At 37.0% G+C, this 21,679-nt stretch overlaps 1 protein-coding gene across 1 annotated transcript in view; it reads right to left on the bottom strand.

Moving 5' to 3' along the window:
• The window catches only part of LOC127653773 (contactin-4-like), a 133,749-nt gene that overhangs the window by 27,020 nt on the left and 85,050 nt on the right, over positions 1-21,679 (bottom strand). The window contains exons 4-11 of the mRNA XM_052140545.1: positions 21,502-21,671; positions 19,503-19,598; positions 8,807-9,010; positions 7,709-7,811; positions 4,902-5,086; positions 4,185-4,327; positions 3,665-3,794; positions 2,836-2,986 (exon numbers count right to left, since the gene is read on the bottom strand). Coding sequence (XP_051996505.1) covers positions 2,836-2,986; positions 3,665-3,794; positions 4,185-4,327; positions 4,902-5,086; positions 7,709-7,811; positions 8,807-9,010; positions 19,503-19,598; positions 21,502-21,671 — 1,182 coding nt within the window. The remainder of the gene's footprint in view (positions 1-2,835; positions 2,987-3,664; positions 3,795-4,184; positions 4,328-4,901; positions 5,087-7,708; positions 7,812-8,806; positions 9,011-19,502; positions 19,599-21,501; positions 21,672-21,679) is intronic.

The following is a 21,679-nucleotide window of genomic DNA, read 5'->3' as shown; positions in this document are numbered from 1 at the left end:
TTTAAATGTCAAGCACACATTTTGAAGTGAATTTCAAATACAAATAAAAACATTTAAAGAATGAAAATAAATCAATATAGCCAACAAACAAGTGAAAGTGTTACGATACACTTAAGTCTGATTTGTGTATCATTATTAAGTTAAATTACATGTGCAGAATTAGCGAAATGTAATTTTTCCAGAAGTGAATAGCAGGAAAAGAATAATAACAATAATAATAATAATAATAATAATATAATAAATAGGTAAAAGTTAAGTTTATATAACATCTTTTCAGAGCTCAAGGACAATTAACATTATCAAATTTAGAAAAGTTTAAAGAAATAAAAGAATGAGCATGTTTCAGTTTCTTCGTATCACATGAGCAGGAATATTTTGAATAGATGTACATTCTATGGAGCATTGAAACCATTATGGAGCATTTTAACTTTTTTTGGAATTAAGTCTTAATTAGATAATTTCCTAATCGCTGATGTGGATAAAAAATAGACGGATAAACAATGAAATCATTACTTCAGGTCAGGAATTCAACATTGCACACAAGTTGGTTTATAAATGAATTTATGGGAATCATAACATGAATTGTGTGATACATTTGAATAGTGTGATAAATTAACAAAGACTTTTCAAGAATTGGAAAACGTATATGATGTAGTATCTTAGTTAATTTTGCTCCCAACAATTTCCAGACATGCACAATAAATGGAGACTGCAAACAGAGTCGAGATCATGACCAGCCGATATAAAATCAAACAGTGCACATTTTCATTCATAAGGTCTTCGCTTAAGTAATAATGGCTTTGAAAACTCATAAATTCATTGTAATTTTGGACATATTTATTTAAAATGTCACTTTATCCTTCTGCTTTTTGGATATTCAGTCAAAATAATATTTTTTTCTATTATTCAGATGTATTCGTTATTCGTTTAGTTATTCGTTATTTTGTGCCTTTCTGAATATGGTATTCGGCTTCAGGCACATCCCTAGTATGTACAGTCCGCTCGCTGGCCATCTTTGGAACGCTCCCAGGAAGCTGTTTTTTATGGATACAAGCAGCATAAAAGTAAAGCTCCTATCTACTTAAATGGAGAAAGACCAAAACCTTTAAAATGGGAGATATCTCAGATCACACACGTATACAAAACAACACTTAATTATCTTTTACAATTTAAGGAGGGACTTCCTTTTTTATATCTGCCATATTGGCCATTCCAATTTCTCCCATTAATTTTAAGACAAGTGGACTAAATAGTATTCCATTCAGAACAGAACTAACCAATAGCCAGTATTGCATCCCACAAGGCAATGCGCTCAATTTGACCTTCCATCTTGATTTCCAATGTGAGGAATGCATCAATCGTAATATCAATATTAATCTCTTTTCTCATTATTTGAGCGGACTGCCAAAATTATAATTTTCAAACAAAATTTGATTAAAAATGCAAAGCACCGTGTTTAAAATCAAGATGATTATATAACACTGCTTGCAATTAACTATGCAACATATTCAGGTATGATATAGCATACTACATTATTAAATAAGTATTGTTGCAGATACTGTTACATTATAAAAAAACAAATAGTATGCAGTATGTAGCAAGCAATTCCAAACATTGCTTGAAAGACAGTATCAGAGGGAAGTCTGTTCAGTCTAACTTCCACCCTACCCCCCCTCTCCATTGTCCCATCTCTCCCTCATCCAATAATCACATCTTTCTGCAAAGACCCCAGGCAGCATCAGTGAGTCATGGCATGTGTGTTCTCTCTCAGGTCCAGATGGACCACAGTGCACAGAGCAAGCTCCCATTGGTTATCGCTCCATCCCCATCCATTACTGGAGATCATACACTCTTCCCTCCTGCCACCTGTTCTGACATGGCCATGCTAGAATGGCTCTGTCCCATAGAAAGCCCACGGGAGTGTGGTAGAACCAGGGGTATATTAATAAGTGTTCCACTAGGCACTCACTCTTGTGTGAAGAAGTGCCATCAGGAAGGATGATATTGGTTTTGAATGCACAACATCTGTTCCCTAACTTGTGCTCAGCACGGACAAAAAAAAAAAAAAAAGAAGAAAACAGGCAATTATGATGAAATAAAAATATGGAAAATTAGTTTATAAAATAAGGGAGAACAAATAGCACAAATCAGAGTTTCATATGTTCACATAGGCCATGTCCACAATAATACATTTTCATTTGAAAATTCATTGATTTTGCAACATTTGATAAATTGTCCAAAAAATAAAATGAAAACAGATTAGTGTGCACGTGGATTCACGAGCTATTTTTACTAAAAGGTATGATTCTCAAATTGTCCTGTTCATTCAACAGCTTACAGGGCCAGTTGAACACTGTCTGTATGAACAAATAACCAAAGTCAAGCCACTTTTCTTGCGATAAGCCATGGATAATGCCTATAATCATAGAGACAGTAACAAAAGTAAATATCAAACATTTTCACTTTGTGTTACCAGAACCCTACATGAAAAAAATTCAACACACAAGACTGAATAACGGACAACTAGTTGTACAGTGTTGTTCCATTTGCATGGTACAGTTTAAACAAACACACTTTTTAAAATCTTGGATTTGAGTCTTGAAAATTAGGAAGTCACTTTCGTTTATAATCAAACTGTGTGTGAACGGAACCTTATTTAGTACTCTAAACTAGGACTGACGACCGTATTCTGCTGTTGTGTGATGTACCTATAAGGAGCATCGCCACAGTACCTGAGCTCCTGCATCGCAAACAAACCTTGAGGCCCTGGGGACCGCAGGATAGCGAGAAGCACATTTTGCACCTTTAATTAATGACTAGTCTGCTGACACTTACCTCTTGCTGTCTTTCAGAAACTCGTTGCCTTTCCTCCAAAAGTAAGATGCTCTGGGAGAAGCGTGCGGCCGACATTCAATGATAGCCTCCCCGCCTCTCTGGATCAGCGTGGTCTTCCTCAATGGGTTCTTGGAGAAGTCTGGAGGAGAGGCTAACAGACAAGACATTTTATCCTAAAGGTATTCATATCTGTCTAGCTCAGGGATGGAATTTGAACATACACAGTTCAAGGTGAAATATTATTAAACATACTAGGTCAAGAACTTAAAGGGGTCATATTTAAAAAAAAATGCATTGTATATTTTTCCTTGTGCTAAACTTTATTTACAAAAACAAGTTTTTCATTATTTTCATATTATTTCATTCAATTATTTCATTTTTCCAACACCACTTTCTACACTCTCTTTGACTCTTTCAGTTAAATGAAATGATCAGGATCCTTATTAAAAATAAACATCAGTGGTAGGTTTCTAATATTTAGATGTTTTTTTCTAATATTTTGATGAATTATAGGTAGAGTTGCAGGTGTTACACACAGTCGGGAACAGCACAACTTTTGGTAGACCACATTTTACCGGGTGGGTGAATTTCTGAGCACAGTCAATTTTGCAGGCCAATTAAATGTGTATTCATGTAGATGACATCAGGAAGTTTCAGATCTTTAGAAAGACATGTTTAGTTTGTATATTTTTTGAAATTGGAATGAAATACATTTTATTGTACATTGAACCCTTTAATTAAAATAGATTAAGTAAAATTGTATTTCTCTTGATATGATCTCTTTAATATTGTGTCTTGATGATCATTGATGACATGGAGAGGTACTTACCTACAACTTTGAGCTCTGCGCTGGCATATATGTCTCCATTCTCATTCTCTGCCAAACACTGATACATGCCGGAGTCTATCAGGTTTATGTTGGAGATGGTTAGCCTGCCACCATCAACATGAATTCTGTCCTGAGCATAGACCAAACTGTCAGGACATCTCAACTAGAGATAAAACCTCAGTTTTTACCAGTTATAATTGTGAATAAAACAACAAGAGTTGATATTTTAATGATTAGGTATACTTATGAATACAGCTAAAGTAGGACACTTTCTGATAATTTGCTTTTGCCCTTCTTTTTTTAAATATTATCAAAATGACATGGTTGAGGTCTCTTCTAAAACTCTGGAGTAAACATGAGAGATAACTGTTTTTTTTGTACCTCCACAGAAGAAAAATTAAGAGAAATATGATACTTAAACCAAAATCTACATTTGTAATCCATTTGTTTATATTGTCTTAGTATTTCATTAATAAAGAATGAGAACCTGTGGGACTTTATTCTAAATTTGTCTCATCACCTCGGATACCAATGGCTGTCCATTCTTAAGCCATCTGTAAACAGGTTGAGGTTTTCCAATCGCTTTACACTCCCATTTAAGATCAGCCTCAATAGCCATGTTTGCATCAAACAGAGTCTGTGACCACTGCAGGTGTTCGACATCTGTGAAAAAAGCAACATACTAATAGAAAGAAAAATTGTATAATCTTCATACACTCAACACGAACAGAAAGTCTCTCTCGCTTTCTCACTTGCAATGCATTGCAATGATAATGTAAGTATTGTGTTACATAAACCACCAAAAAAATGAGGTTCCTCGGTACACATTGATTCTAGATGTTCCTGTGTTATATAGAGCCTGCTTGCTGTGCCTGTATTATGGGTTTCATGTGCAGACTAAACAACTCTTTTTGCCATTCTAATTAGTCTTGCTTTGAAGATTGACAATAAAATAATTAATTATTTATTAATTACCATTAGTTTGCAGTGTGATCTGTTATCTAACTCATTAAAAATGTAAATTTCTCTTATTGATTGCCCTGCGGTAAAGGTGACGGACAACAAAGTACTGCATGAACGTGTTAGATCCAAAACATCTTCCAACATTGCGAAAAATAAGCTGTAAACAAATATTGCTGAACATACAGTAACTGAAATGTTGCATATTCAGAATAGACATTATATCATCCAGTCTGTATTTTTAAATTAAAGCCCAACATCAATAATTTGGCATTACTTTGAAATTCAAGACGTCCTTTTGCAACACTACGTCCTTTGGAGTTTTCAGCCACACACTCATAAAGCCCGGCATCCTCTGGACGGAAATATGGGATCTCCAGGACCCCATTGGAATGATTTATCTTCATCTTTCCAGGGAAAGGGCTTCCATCTGCCCTCTTCCAGGAGATAGTAGGCACTGGACTGAGAAAAAATAAGCAAAGAAGTCATATTAGAATCAATCTGTACAGAAATCTATGTAGTTTTAAAATGTTCTACACATGTTCCTGTATTGAACATCTTTGATGGACCTGGAACAACACTCCAATGTAAAAATATGATTTTAGGATTAGGTTTAGGGGCTCGAAGAACATTCTAATCAACCAATATCTTGGTCGGTGGTTAGGGATGTTCGATTTCACGGTTTTATGTTATACCTCTGTTTTAAAACAGAAGGTTTTCATACCGTTGACATCTTCTCATTCACTGTTATGCATGAACATACAATTCTAAATGTTATAAATCCAAATCAGTTCAATTAAGGCAGAATTGTCTACATTTACTCAGCATCATATACACTTGATGTGATAAAACAATCTCTAAATTGTAACTTTCTCATTTTACTTTCAACTGGCACTCCTCCTTAAAGGTGACACACTTGTGTTGCGGAGCCTGAACCTTTATTTAGCGGTAGAAGTTAGTGGTGTGGTGGTATTTAGGGTATGTTAAAAACCCACAAGGCACCATCAATGTTTCAATGTTACAGAGTTAGTAAGGTTTGTTGCAAAAAAAGTAAAAAAACAAAAGTTGGCACAGGCAGGAAACACTTCACCATAAATGAATAATCACCAGCTTTTCAACTCAAATAATACAAGCTTTAATAGAATAATTATTTCAAATGCTATTATAAAATTGCGAGCGTCACATTTCTGCCTTTAAACCCTCCAAAAATTTACCCCATTCACTTCCATTGTAAGTGCTTCAGCGTAACATTGATTTTTGCATTTAAAAAAATTAAAGAATTTGGTAATCAACATTTGGCCACAAATGCTGCTGACTGAGCTTAACTTATATTGAACATGGAATATTCTTTTAAAGGGGTCATGAAAACTGAAACGTCACGTTTTGAAATCTGTGTGTTGTGACGTCATGAAACATTGCTCATTTGCATTTACACATGTCAACGCCTTGGTGCTCACTGCTCACACACCCACTGGTGCTTAGAGAGAATGAGAGAAAGAGAGAGAGAGAGAGAGAGAGAGAGAGAAAGAGAGAGAGAGAGAGAGAGAGAGAGAGAGAGAGCAGGACAAACAGGCCTAGTGTAGTGAGGTCTAACTATTCCCCATTCCTAAAAACCAAAGGGGACCCATCTGGACTACTTGGAATCCATGTTGTATATAAACATGTGCTACACACCACTGTCATTAATCTTGTGTCACTTTTAAAAGATGTGGTGACAAGTTACAACTCAGAAAAGAAGACCTCATTCAGTATCATACAGCTGCTTTTTCTCTTGTGGTTTTGAGAACAAAAGTGTTTTTGCACCCATCCACTATTTTTAATTGTTGGTGTATGCAAATGTTTACTATTTTGGTGTCTTAGACATTGACCATTTTGATGCAGTTTGGTGATGTGCGGGATGCAGGATGATATATATGTACGTATAGTTTCACCGCTTTGTACTAGAGTATGTGTGCCTTTCATCTCATATCATCATGGATTGCTTGTGAAACAGTCATGATACGATTCAAGTTTTGCAAAGGAACTGTTATTGAAGGATGGGACAGTTAAATACACTTGGACCAGATGTAGGCAAGCCGTTTCATTCATGAATATTTCAAATGTCATGACTGATTGATAGTTTATGGTACTGAGGGTTAACAGTTGTGCTTGAGATGAACAGTTTATTATATTTGGATGCAATGTGTTTGAAGTGCATTATTCATATTCAGGTGCTTGCTCATTCTCTTCCAATTGAGTTTCAGATATGTCTGTATTTGAGGGGCTGCACAATGTTATCCAATCATAACAGTGGGCGTTTACTTTGAAGTTTTAATGAGGTGCGTAGGCCAAAACCAAGTATTTCAGACAGAAGGCCAAATCTGGGTGAAAAAAATACAATATATTTCTAAATTGTTTTGGTGTAAAAAAACAAAAGAAAAAACTTTACTAACATTTACAGTGGACCTCAGGGAAGATAATAAAATTACCCAAAAAATCAATAGTGTTTCACAACCCCTTTAAGAAGACCCATTCTGGCCAGTGGCATCTTAATTACAGCAGATGCTGGTGACAGCAATGCTTGTGATTTCAACAGAGATTAATTTAATCTAGGAACACATCCTACTTGGCAAAACCACAATGTACATCTGTGTAGACTCCACTGGTCAAGCCTAACAAATGGAGCCCAATAGCAACTGCTGAAAAATTACATTGAAACTATAATTCAAGTTCTTTCAAGTAAGGTATATCCGTTCTATGGTGCTTTTGATATTTCAATGGTACATGAAATAACTTTCCATATTGACTGGCAGCAAAGCTGTTCAATGCTTGATGGTCCTCCTTTATACCAGCTTCCCTGAACACAAAAATCCATGGCCAGAACCCCGGCCCACCCCTGGCTCACAGTCTGCAGCTCTTTGTGAAATAATGGATGCCCCCGTTCATCTGTTTCCTTGTACTTGTAAGATTAAAGGAACCTGTGCATTTTTAAGACATTTCTCTTAAATAAATTGCTAAGATGTACTATGTGCCAAGTGTGGCAATCCCCATTCAGCCACCTTCTGGAGGGCAAGAAGTCCATCTGGTTGTAAAGAAGAGACCTACTTTCCTAAAGCGAAGCACTCCAGTCTAACTGAGGATCCTTTGGCAACGTGGAGGGTTTTTTCAAACTGGACTTCAATCTTCGGCTCATATTCCCCCATTACAGCTGTGAAATGAGGTAAAATGAGGATAAACAAGTGTAAGTTGTTTAGAATCAATGCTCATCAAGTCTAGTAAAACTTTTCAAAGTTTTCAAATGTTTTACTCCATTTAATATGTGTCATATTTATTTTTCGGTGTCTGGGGTAAGTTGACACAATGGGAACCTGTCATTAAATATATTATTATGGGCTATTTATTAGTTTTTAGCTCAAATTAAACAGTAAAACAATTATGAAGCACAAGTGATTCATATAACAGCAAAAACACAGAAAACGTAAAACATCAAACCATCATTTTGGCCAAAAAATTTAGAAATACTAATGAATTGTAAAAACACATGTCAACTTGCCTTGATTTATGAAATACTCTATAACCCTGTCCTTAGAACAGATTTCAACATTTCAATTCAAATCTGATCCTTTGCATAACGTTTGTCAGTGTGGTTTTATTGTTTTCACTTGTTTTCTCAAACAGATTTTACGAAAATTAAAAATGATATTGGAGATTTTAACATTTTAGCTTGGAGGACAGAATCTCTAATAGACAGTTATGATGTATACCTGGTCTCTTGTATTTGTGCAAACATGGCAAAAAACAAAGTTAACTTGCAGCATGGCAAATAATACAGATCAAATGAGAGGAAAAGTAAGATAGAATTAAATAACTGAATTGAGAAGCAATACTCTAAGGCACAAAATATTCTTAATACTCACATAGAACTCAAAATATGAATAACCTCTCCGCCATACTTCATATACCTAGTTTGAGTGAATATTAAATGGACACTAATGACTGGTGATGTTGAGCTTACACACACACACACACACACACACACACACACACTTGACTGAGCACAGCTCAGAGGCTATGAATACAAAAATGCCTCTGAGTGGCAGGAAAACAAACACCGTCACGCTCAAATCTACTGATTCATCACTGTTAGTGGTTCCTCCAGGCTAGCTGACTACACACATGGTTACTACTGTAAACAGCCCTCACCATCCTGCCGTAGCACTACTGGAGTCGGGGAGCTGTAGACGGTTGTGTTAGTCATCCTATTCTTCACCACACATGTGTAGTTGCCCACATCTGACGTCTCAACCTTAGCAATATACAAGTTTCCAGTCCTCTGAGACACGAAACGACGGTTATCTCCAACAACTATGCTGGGGCGGCCATTAAATATCCAGGAGTATCTGATTTCTGTGGAGAAAATTGTTAATAACACATATTAGATGTTATTACTAAATTATTATACAGCCTACTTTCAATTTATACAATGTAGAACACATTGAGGAATCATTACTAAAATTATGTTGTACGTCAATCATTTTTAATAATTTATAAGTTATTAATCAGATTTGTAATCATAAAGGAATACATATTTAAATGTTGATTTTTTTTTTAAATGTAAATGTATTTTTATTTTTTTTCAATTCCAGCCTAATATGTAGAGACAACGACAATTAAACCAATTGTAGGTTAATTCCCTCAAATTTTCAATCAAACCATTGCTCCAATCAGCTCAACACAGCAACATTGGCCCAACCAGTGGTGTGAGCTTGGGGTGGGACTATTTGCTTTTCTGACCAATGACGTACAGTGAAAGTGGTGAGGAAATCTTTTAGCAAACAATAATAATTTGTTTGCAATCTTTCAGAGTACGCTTGATATATGTGGAAACACAGCCTGAATACTTGTGAGCTAAAAAGTTCAGAAAACATTTTCAATATATATATATATATATAATTTATTATTTTTTTACTATTTGTGGAGATCTTAGCTTGTTTGAGTTTAGCTGTGGAAAAATACATTGTATGTATTAAGGTTATAGCAATGCAGTTTCAAATTTGACAGTTAGTCTAGGAACAAGGGATGAAAACTAAAATTGTTCCATGTGGATGTGCTAACAATGCATTTTGCTTGCCCAGATGGCACTGTAAACAGCTCTATAAAATGATCTGCATTTACTTTCCTCAACTGTAAATAAACCTAACATTACAATGTAAGAAGATAACCTGGGATGCAGAGATATTAAGTTTTGCGAGTGTGCATTTGTTTAGGAATGGTACTCTGATGTAATAAATAAAATGTGTGGGATATTTTCACATAATAACAAATTATTACATCTTTTATATTGCTAAAAATATTTTCACAAACTTTATTGGTGGCAGCACTTATCTAGAGTAACAAATACACACACAAAAAAGTCACAAGTTTGCAACAAATATCAAGGCTTATCTGCTGTTTTAACAGCAAATGGAGGACCAACTCCCTTTTAGGGTGTGTTCACACTTGTAGTTCGGTTTTCTTGGTTCTACTGGTCCGGACCAAAAAAAAAAATGAAACATTTAGTCCTGGTTCGATTAGCGTTCAGACTGCCATTTTTAACAACTAACCTAAAGATACAAAACATAAGGATAAGGACACAACCTGATTGGATAGCTTTTATGACATATATTTTGTGAACTTGCGTCCTTCCTTATTGGTTCGTTTAGACGTCTTTGGTCCATGCAGTTTTCATATATCAATCAAACCATACCAGAGTTAGTTTGGAAGCGGTCTGCTTGTTTGGTGTGCACCAATGATTGGATGGAAGCATTCACACTTGTTTAAATGAGCTGTACTAACAGAGCAATCTCACCAGAGTTTGTTTTAATCTAACAAAACCTGTGAACACACCACTAATGCCCATGGTTTTCAAATGATATGTTAAATGAGCACATATTGTGTGTTGTTTTGGTGTCCACATACTTTTGCCCATGTAGTGTATATTTGCAGCAAGTTCAGCACATTTAATTTTATAATCAGCATGAAGCAACGTAATTGGTCTCCAATCCAAAAGGTCTCACTCACTGATTTTATGGAGATTTTTAAAGCCATTATAAATGTAATTTTAATTGTATACACATCTGAGAGTCCCTGCCCCTCACACTACCATTATCGCTACCGTCTACAGACCTCCAAAGTCTAATGAAGCTTTTTTGTCTGAGTTTGCCGATCTGTTGTCTATGCTGTGCCACAATTTTAAGATCATTCTTATTTTGGGGGACTTTAACATCCACATTGACTCAAACAACTTGTTTGTTGACTGTTCTACACATATCAAAGGTCACACCTTAAAACTTGTTCTTGTGTAAACTGATGGTTCTTTTGTGTCTCATTTTTCCACTGTTGATTTAGGTCTTTATGACCATCTTGCCATCTTTTTAAAATGGAATAACCACATACAAATACTTAATTTTCTTGCACTATACATTTTTGCAAATGGAAATCCATTGATCTGCCAGATTTTACTGGATTATCTTGATGACAAAATGTATCTGTTAAATATTGTACTCATATCTCGCTTGGATAATTTTGCTCCTTTGAAATCAAGGACTCTTTCCTTTGTGTTTCCTGCTCCCTGGTGTATTGACAATCTGCACTCAGCGAAGGCAGCTTATCATAAAATGGAGCAAAAGTGGCATCTTTCTGGACTGAACGTATATTACCAGGTTGGGAATGACCAACTGCATAATTATAAAGCAGCAATTTAATCTGCCAGATCTAATTTTCCCCCAGATAATTGTTAACAATCAAAACAATCACAGACAACTTTTTCATACTATAAATAGATTGCTCAAATGTAACTGTTCCACCAACTTGCCTGTTTCAACTCACTTTATAACAAATTTCTAGATTTCTTTAGAAGTAAGTGAGTCAATGTTCGTAAACACATTCTCACTACTCCTTCTGTCTCCTCTGTTTCTTCTCTCAATTTTTCCTGTTTTCCTGGCACCCCTCTTTCAAATTTCTCTCTACTTGACCATAGGTAGCACATATGAAAGCTACGATTTAATTGATCCTCTACAGACTAGTTGATTTAAATCATGTTTTGCCTCTTTGTGTCCTGAAATCTTGAGTATAAGAAATTAATCCTTGCACACTTTGTATTGTGGCAGCAGCATTTAAAATTGCTGCTATAATTTCAGTACCTAAAAAGACTAACATGGTCTTGGACAATTAAAACAACTTTTATCCTACCATTAACCTTCAATTCCTTGCAGAAATCTTAGAAGGAGCTGTTGCCTCTCAATTAAGCAATCACCTAATTGTTAACAATCTAATTGAGATCCTTTAATCCGGCTTCCGTAAACTCCACAGTACAGAAACATGTTTAGTTAAGGTCACTAATGACTTGTTAATAGCTTCTGACTATGGTTCTTTTTATATTATAATCCTTCTTGGTCTCATTGATCACAATCTTTTACTCACCCGTCTTTAAACTGTCTTTGGTGTCTCAGTGACTGCTTTAAACTAGTTTAGATCTTATCTCTCAGATCGTAGGCCGTTTGTCTTTCTGGGTGGCTGTAGGTTAGAGATTGGTTCAGTTCACTTTGGTGTCCCTCATGGTTCAATTCAGGGACCCTTTTTAGTATTTCCTTTTTTCTAATTGGTTAGCTCTTAAGATCACTTTGTCTTAATTATCCTTATCCAAAATATGGATGACTCAAAGTTTTCTTTGTCTTAACAGTAATAAGACTGAAGCTATGCTTATTGGCTCTCTTCACCAGCTTCTTTAGCTGGCTTTTTAACTCTAACAGTGGATGACTCTGCTTTGCAGTTTCAAACAAAATAAAAAAATCTAGGAGTTATATTTGATGTGAGTTTGTCATGCTTACATACAATGCTTTGCAAGGTTTGGCTCCTCAGTACTTGGCTGTGCTTTTAACACATTACACTCCAAAACCTGATCAACGCTCCTCCAATTCTTGTCTTTTAACTGTTCCTCAGACTTGTCTACGCACTATGGGTTATAGGGCACTTCCTTCGGATATTAGAGAGGCACTGTATTTTAGTGTATTTAAAGCTTCTCAAAACATATTTCTTTAGGATAGCTTTTACTTGATGATTTTGTCTTTTCATTATTATATTATTTAGAATTGTCTGTTATTATTAACCGTTTCTGATGCATGCTTATATACAGTACTCTGTTTTATGCTCTGTACATCTGTTTTCAATTTCTTTTTCCTATGTAATTCTCCTTGAGAGGTCTTTTTAAAGGCGTTATATATAATAAAGTTTATTATTTTTATATTATTATTATATGTTAACATTTATTTTGTCTTGATAGCCTTTCCATTATTTCTCTTATATCTCCATTAATAAATATCACCATTCACTCTTTATTAATGAGAAAGACAGGAACATTGCACTGCTAGATTATCGGTATGAAACCAACTATCAAAAAAAATTCATTAAGGAGCATTTAATAGACGGAAGACAGAGGGGTTATATTGGTTGAAATGTGGATTGATAAGAGCTGATTAAGGTTCAAACCACATATCCCAAAACCCACCTTTTTCCCAGCAAAGAGAAAAGAGTTCTATTTGACTCTGAGACAGAAAAAGGTGAATTAAAACCATCATAAATGGAGTGAGGACAAGGTGAGGGACCTCTCATCATTACAGGGCACAGTGCTTAAGGCTTTTGTTCTCTTTGGAACAGAATTCACAGCCACTACAATCTGAAACCCTGCGACACAGCAGAACAATGAACAGGGCTATTTATGAATAAAATAATAATAATAACAATAACAGGTGATTTACAGTGGGCAGAGGTTACAGTAATGTAACTAACATTAAAACCAAATTGAAGTCAACAATAAATCAAAACTGGCCCTATTTATGGTCTTAAAATACTGTAAGTTCCTGATTTTATTTTTCACAATTGTACATCATTACTAACTTATGTCGCTGAAACATCTTTCCTATCAAGCAAACTTTTCATGATCCAATAATCTGCTGATGAATAAAATAAAGGCCAACCCTACATTTATTTTTTTCATTTTTAAATGTTGTGTTCTATTCAGACACACATTATTTTACAGAAGAAAAATGCAGGGTTCTCACTCTTTTTGAAATTCCAAGACTTTTCTGGTCATTCGTGTTTACTTCTCTTCATCAGAGAATAACCAAAAGATTCCAAATAATAGTTTTATTTTCTTGCGTTGTTTTAATTTTTTAACAAGCTGATTTTGGTAGTCATTAATTTATTGGTGTGCACGTAAATGCACTTAAAATTCCCTGTTTTTCCAGGTTTTCCATGAACATGAAAAAGGCTTGAGAAAATGTCTTGGTTACATACGAAACATTGTTTCCCTGAGAGGAATGAGATGCTGCATACGATCACTATAGGACACCATCCAAATGCCACATGGTCTGAAGCCCTTATACATTCACACCAATTTATTGACTGATGGCGCTTAAGCTACGCCCCCCTAGGGAGCTACGTCACAGGCTCCATAAAAGCGCTTACTTTCACGCTTTTGAGTCAGATTTTCTGCAAAAGGCACAAGCCTATACAACTGCTACAGTGCTTCAGGCACTAGCAGTGCCATCTTGAGAGTCAAAAACATATCAGTAAGGTTTGTCAAGGTCTCGATCAGAGCATCCAAAAGCGCCTCTAAAAACAGATAAATTCCATAAAGGGTTGGGACTAAAAGGTCTAAGCCAGCGTACCCCAAGCATAAAGCAAGACACAAAAGAATGTCTACAAATTGAGACTCCATTGATAACGTGTCTTTTCCAGAAGAGAGACCAGTGTCGAAAACCTTACTTGGGATGGCCAATACGGCGCCACTAACAGAAGCTGAACCTGATCCTCCCGAACCCTGTGCAGAACTTCATGCAGCAGAATGATAGGTGGAAACATGTAAATACACGTCCTCTGCCACTGATGTGCCAGCGCATCGATGCTGTGGTGCCAGGGGCAAGAGAAAAAAACAGAGGGGACAGTGTGACATCTTGCTCGAAGCGAACAGGTCCACTTCTGCTCTGCCAAACCTCCTCCAGACTTTTTTCAAGTTCAACTGGCCCAGAACATGTATGACTTGTTGGGATAGTACATGGTCCCATGCCCACAGAAGAATGAGACGTGCCAGCCTTAGCATGGCACGAAAGCACACACTTCATTGCTGATTGATGTAGGACACCACTGTCCTGTTGTCAGACCGGATGAGGACATGATGTCCCGAATCACCAGAAGGAAAAACATTAATGCCACCAGCACCGTGAGCATCTCCAGACAGATTATTTTCCAATATTTATGCTGGCCCATCTAGACTCCATAGTCTGCTGGACAACCTCTGTGTACAAAGTTCCAACCCATGGAGGAGGCATCTTTATCACCTTGCGGCAACACATCTGTCCCAACGGCCAACATCAGAAGGCAGGTCTGTTTCCATAGCAATCTGCCAGCTGTACTTGTGACATTATTTGTTTCTGTATCAGCATTCTGAATTGACATTTCATTAGGGGGAAATTCAAATGTCTCAAATGCAGAATAGGACGCACGCCATTCGAGACCAGAAAATTTCCCCTTTTTCTAAGAAAAAAAAAATGGGGCTTCCCCAACAGAGATGTCTGAAGGAACAACCCCATTGAATACTGGACCGTCTGAATTGACATAACCATGCTCTATTGTTCAAAGTACACAGTTCAATTGATGCCAAGCCGCTAGATGGGCAGACAGAGGAATTAATAGCTTAATAGCATTTGCACCTCTACCACTGTGGCTGGTTGAATGGGATTTAATATTGTTTCTGCCTTTATTGTATTTAGGTATACATGTGCGCCCTGAAATGCATTTACAGCAGTGACGCTGACAGAATAAACCTTTTCCCTGATATTTTGAATGGAGAGGAGTGTGTGAACATTTTTGAGAAAATGTTTAATGTTTATTGTTTATATAAAGAAAATTATTGAGTTGTTTATTGAGAAAACTGGTTTGCCACAACAGCCCCAATATTTTTTATGGGGAGACAGCATGTGGTGCTTACGTTCACTGTGTCTTTTTGTGTACACATGTGCTTGATGAACATTGAATTCTGTTACGCATGTCTCGAGACTCTTGGTCATGGAGACAGAGGCTGAACTAGGGAAGAGATTCTTTAATATTCGCTCCCCAGCGCAAGCTGAACCGTATTCTGTTTGTCGGGCATTCGAGGCATGTATAACGTGAACTCATCCCGATACTGTCCAAAAGACATACAGGAGATAAACAGATATGATTTTCTGGTCCAGTTTCATTCACTGAATAGGGGCTCATCCTTTGTTTAACCACAAGTCTGTCAGGCTCACTTCTGGTGAAGGCCTGTCAAGCTCACTTCTTTAGGAAGGCCTTTTCCATGTGACGAATATCCATGAGGGTAAGCCACAGATGGCATTCCACCACCACGAGGCCTGCCATATTCTGACCAAAAGCATGAGCAATGTGCTTGGTAGCTCTAAGTTCCAAATCAGAGGCCTGTAGTTCCATGATGCCCTCAGCATCCAGTCCAGCTCCCTCATCTATATCACTCATAAAATGGGCTTGGTAGCCTTGCAAAACTACCAGCGTGTGCAAAGCCGAAACCACTTGACCCGCAGCCAGGTAGGCCTTGTTCAGCATGGATGAAGTCATCCTGCATGGCTTCAAGAGAAGATTAGGCCTCGACTTCCACATGGCCAATGAAGAATGAGATGGGCTGCTGGCTCTGGCCAATTAGTTTGTAATCCTGGCCTGAGTATGGTTGATCCCAGGACTTTGAAATCTCCCGAGGAGAATGGCCTACGAGGCATAGTTGCATGTCACAAGATTGATTTACGATCCCCCAACTGCGTTTTATCTGACCAGTCCAGGTGCAGCTTCTCCACTACACACTTAATAACCTCCAGCAACTCTTTATAAGTTACCGAGGGCCTGTAAATCTGTATGATAGGAGGCAAGGCCTCAGTCTGGCTGCCGGCAAAATCACTGGAATCTGACGCTGCCGTAGACATGGCGTCTTCATCCCTAGCGCAGGACACAAATGCCTGCATGTAAACTCCACTGGAGAACATCGAGCCAAATCCAGGGAGAGCGACAGAGAGATCCGAAGGTTGGCCTGCTGCTCAGTTCCCATCTCCTTGGCATCCGCACCGGCGTTCCACGGCACACTGCCAGAACGAGCACGCGGCTTGACTGAATCCCTTCCAAAGGAGGCATGCCATTTGCGGAGCGTTCTTATGTTACTCAAATCACACTGTGGGCAATCCGAACCCTCCAATGTGGCCTCCGCATGGTGAAACACCAGACAGGAAACACACATGTCATTGGAATCCTCACAGAGATAGGTACTTCTTAAAATCCATTCTGTGTTGCCTCTCAAAAGGGAGATATAATAATTCTCGCTTCAACATAAGTTGTTAGTACAACAAGGGCCAGAAAAGCTCTTGCACTGAAGAACAGAAAATCTGACCTGATGGCGGGAATGCGAGTGCCTTTATGGAGCCCATGATATAACTCCCTAGGGGGCATTGCTTATGTGTCATCAGCCAATAAATTGCCATGATTGCTTAAGGACTTCAGAACATGTGACATTTGGATTGTGTCCCATAGCGATCATACGTGGCTCAAGTTCCACAAAAGGGAAAACGCTAATGCACTTAACAATAATTTAGGGTATACTACTGCACACTTGTATGATCTTGGTACTTAGAGAGTTCTTTAATATGTTAACTCCTACTCGTGTAAAAAAGTAATAGATTTTTGTAATACATTTCTATAAAGTACACCACTTTTGAAAACCTGGCACTGTTGAAACTGTTACGGTTCTAAAGCAAATGCGGTTTCAATCCCAATAGAAAACAAAATTCACTTTCAGCACTGAGCTGCGGTATATAGCAAGTGTATAAAGTCCCATATAGCATCATGCATATGAAAGAGTCTAGGATTATGGAATGTGGCAAACAGTCAATGGGGGTGTGGCAGGAGAATGGGGGAAAAAACAGAAGATGGAGTGTGGTTGCAGGGCAGGGGGTTGGTGTGGGGCGCTTAAGGCCATTGATTCCAATGGAAATGTGGTGAAATGTTAGAACGTTGGCACAATGGCGTGAAATTGCACCTCTGGCATATGTGTGCGGCTCTTTGAGGTGCTGCTAATCAGCTGTACACAGACACAGCAGAGACATGCAGCTGGACTGAGGGATAAAGAGACGTGTTGCTTTAACCAGCTACCATATGCCTTTATTACCTTTCAACAGAAGGCCAAGGCATAAGAAAATAACCTTTCCAAATGACCACAAGGGCACAAGTGCCATTAAGATGTTCGAAGGGAAGCTAAATGCCATGAGGACGGTGCTTGAATGCAAGAACAGAGGCTGCAGAGCAAGCCAGTGCTCTGGACATTTGAAAGCTTGGTTTGCTCACAATATGAAATGATTGAGTGCACATTTACATGACAACGATGCATTAAAAACATAAAAGTTTTTCCTTTGCGTTTTTGAAAAGTTTCGCCTACAGACGACAACGTTGTCAAAACGATCCTCGTTCACACGGATCCGTGAAAACGCCTAAAATCACTATATTATGCATGCCAGGCCAGTAGTTTACGATGTCACTTTGTAAAGAAACACTACGCACCTGCGCACATAAGCATTCTTCCACAGAGCGGTGAATACAAACAATGAAGATGGAGAAAGCATTGAGTAATTTTGTCAGGACGGATGATGAAGTTGCTTTATTACTACAAGTGACCCTGGACTATATAGCACGCCACCTTTTTAAGGACTCAAACTGGTGGTCTCATGTTGGTCTGTTCGACTTGGAGGTAAGGATGAAGTTCTCAAAGTTCATGCCTATAGACTGAACACATAATACACGTGCGCATGATGTCATCGTTTCACAAATTCACGTTTTTTATGTTTACACAGAGACATTGTTTTCAAAAACTTGCACTTTGAAATCCGTTTTCAAAGGTTTTCAGGCCCCAAAACATCGTTGTCGTTTAAACGAACAGCCAAAACGCATAAAAAGTTTTCCTTTTTAGTTGAAAACGTTGTAAATGGGCCCTAAGATAAAATCTAATAACTATACTATTTAGAATACTAAGTGAGCAGAGCGGAGTGGCTATTTTTGACACCGGTAAGACTGAATTGTCATTTACTGTGAAGTCTTGACCTTGGATCTGTTTAGTATTATTCCTCAGTATTTCACAGGCTAAACACAGAGCTTGCATTAATAAAGAAAGAAATGTGTGGAAATAGGTCAACAGGTTTTGCCACCCTCTCTTTGTATGAAATGCTCAATTTTTTCACCAAATATATTGGCAAAATGGTGTTAAATTAAAAGAATATTGGCTTTTGTCAGTTTGGCCTCCTTGTGCATTTGTATGCAAAAATGTATTGTAATAAGAAAATAAACTGTTTGCTGCATCTCCAGTGCCAAGGCAAAAGGAATTATATTTTACTCGATATTGGACCAAGTTGCAGGGTGAATTGAATGTGATGAGATAAAAAGAGTGTGCATTGTGAAATAACTGCAAAATATCACATCTTTTTATTGCAGTGTTTTCAATGGATGCACTCCAAAGCAAACATAAATCACGACCAGCTTAATCCAATTGACGGAATAAAGTATTCTTATGATCCTGTTGTTTTAATTAATTGCTTCAAACAACTGACCAACTCAAAAGTTATCATACTAAATCAGTCTGATGAATCCTTCACTGTATGAACTGATTCAGCAAATCAGAGAGGTAACTAAATCAAGCAACAAGTCTTTACTTTCAGTCATGTCCGACTCGCAATTAAGCAGGAACCTCTTTTTATATAAATCTCCACCTTGCAGAAGCAGAATTCTGCAGGAAACAACTAAATAAAAATGAAAATGTGTGCAGAATGTATTAAAGTACCTCCAAAATGGGGTGGTGGACCACACAGGAGGACAACAGCCTGTCCCTCCCTCACTAGCACTGGACTCCTGACCTTGCTGCTGAAATTCTGCAGGTCTGTGAAAATAAAATAATGGAGCTGTCATTACTTTTCATTTAAGGCAGTGTCATCACACTGATATGCAACAGATGACACATGGAGCAGAGACCTTTTGAAATGTCACTATATAGAACAGGCATGGATGGAAAAATATGACATCCCACACTGGGGTAAAACTGTTGTGATTATTCAGATCTCGGCTTTCCAGCTTCATTGATGTGTGCCTGTGTGAAACGAGGTGTGTCTGTTGTGCATCATAAGAGATACTGTATCTATGGTAATGTGAGTATACAGTATATTGCAGTATACTGTGTATCTATCTATCTATCTATGGTGCTGGTAGTAATAGATTACATATAATATGGATTACATAATCAAATTACAAAAATCAAGTACTAGTAATTGGATTAAATTACATTTTAAAATACTCATAATCAGAATACAGTAACATTTTATGGATTACATGATTACATCTTACATGTTAATTAGGCAATGGCAGAAAATTGTTCAGAATTGTTTTCGGAAGAGAGGGAGATTGGGAGGGTTTATGAAATTGCTCATAGACCTGATACTCGTCATTATCCAGGTCAAGATGGCTCGGTCTAAATCAACATTTGATCACTGGACATACAGATATAATTTAACTTTTAAGGTGACATGAGGCAAAATATCACTGTGCAATGTAACTTTGCATTTCATAGGTCAATAGCCTGTCAACTGCAAAGGATTGCATGTCAAATTTAAAGAAACATTTGAAGTAATGTTTGCATGATTTTATAACTTTCGTAACTCCTGACGAACACATGTTAATTATTATTTTAATCATCACTCTGTGTGTAATATAAAAATTTGTCATTTTGTGTTTGGAAGGGTTTTATCCATCAACTGCATCAAAATGCCCTGATACATGTCATTTTATATTCACAACGTAATCAAATTGCATTAGTGATGTAAAATTAGTCTAAATTTTGTGAATTGCTTTGTACTCTGCTTGAAAAATGTAAATGAATGCCCTTTTGCTATAGTGATAACTTTGCTCTTGATTTTATAATCATTAATTTGCATTCATTTCATGTTGATTTTATGTTCAATAATGAACGTGAAGTTGCATTTTTTGTAATGTTAAATGCACTTTTAAACTATGTTTTTGTGAGACTCTTTTTGTTAACAATAATAAATGGAATATATTTTCTTTCCTTTTTGTATTTTGATTATGCAGCAAAGCTGAAAGTGACTTCAAATAAAAGAGATGGGATGGAAGTAATCTAAAAGTAATCAGATTAGATTACTATGTTATTATTATATTTCTAAATATAAATCAAGAAAAAAATATACTCCTGAAGTCTTCACAATGATGACTGTGTGACAAGTTAAATCTTTGGGAAACATAAATGCATTTCCCACTCTGCGAACATACAGTACACTTTGCCAATAATATGCCTCCAATTAGTCCAAACTCGCAAAGCAAATTCCTACATCACTCAAGATCTGACAAGATACATCTATTCGTAACATTTCAAATGAACAATGTATTTGTTCATATTTACACACAATATGAATAAAACTTTAATTATATATTGATTTAAAAAAAAAAAATCCCAGTTTGTCATGACAGGCAGCATTTAAGTAAGTGCTTTTGGACATCTGTTAATAGAATCTTCCAAATGGGAAAATGTAGTTGTCAGTTTAAAAGCCTACCACATTCAACGAAGTACGTGTGTCCAACCACTAATGGACCAAATGGCAACATGAAATATGAAAGGTAACATACTGCAGTGGTCATTTTACCTATTGCACATATAAGCTTCCAAAGTATACTTTCAAACACAACATAGTAAATTTAGTAATATGTAGGTAAGACTCACCAAAGCTATTTTCAAACATTCACAAAAACAAATTTATGTTGTATATGTAACTTACATGCAAACTCCACTTTTGCCTCTCGGCTGAGGATGGTTCCAAAAGCATTAGTGACGATGCATTGGTAAACACCTCCATGTTTAGTTGCCTGTGGTTTATTGATCAATAGGTTTCCCTCAACAAGACTGTAATTGAAATCCATATCAAGGTTTTCCCCGTTGAATTTCCACCTAAACAT

This window comes from Xyrauchen texanus, chromosome 13 (genome assembly GCF_025860055.1).
Source record: "Xyrauchen texanus isolate HMW12.3.18 chromosome 13, RBS_HiC_50CHRs, whole genome shotgun sequence".
Classification (NCBI taxonomy): domain Eukaryota; kingdom Metazoa; phylum Chordata; class Actinopteri; order Cypriniformes; family Catostomidae; genus Xyrauchen; species Xyrauchen texanus.
The sequence above is the reverse complement of the archived record's forward strand: the minus strand, read 5'-3'. Positions and strand labels throughout refer to the sequence as shown.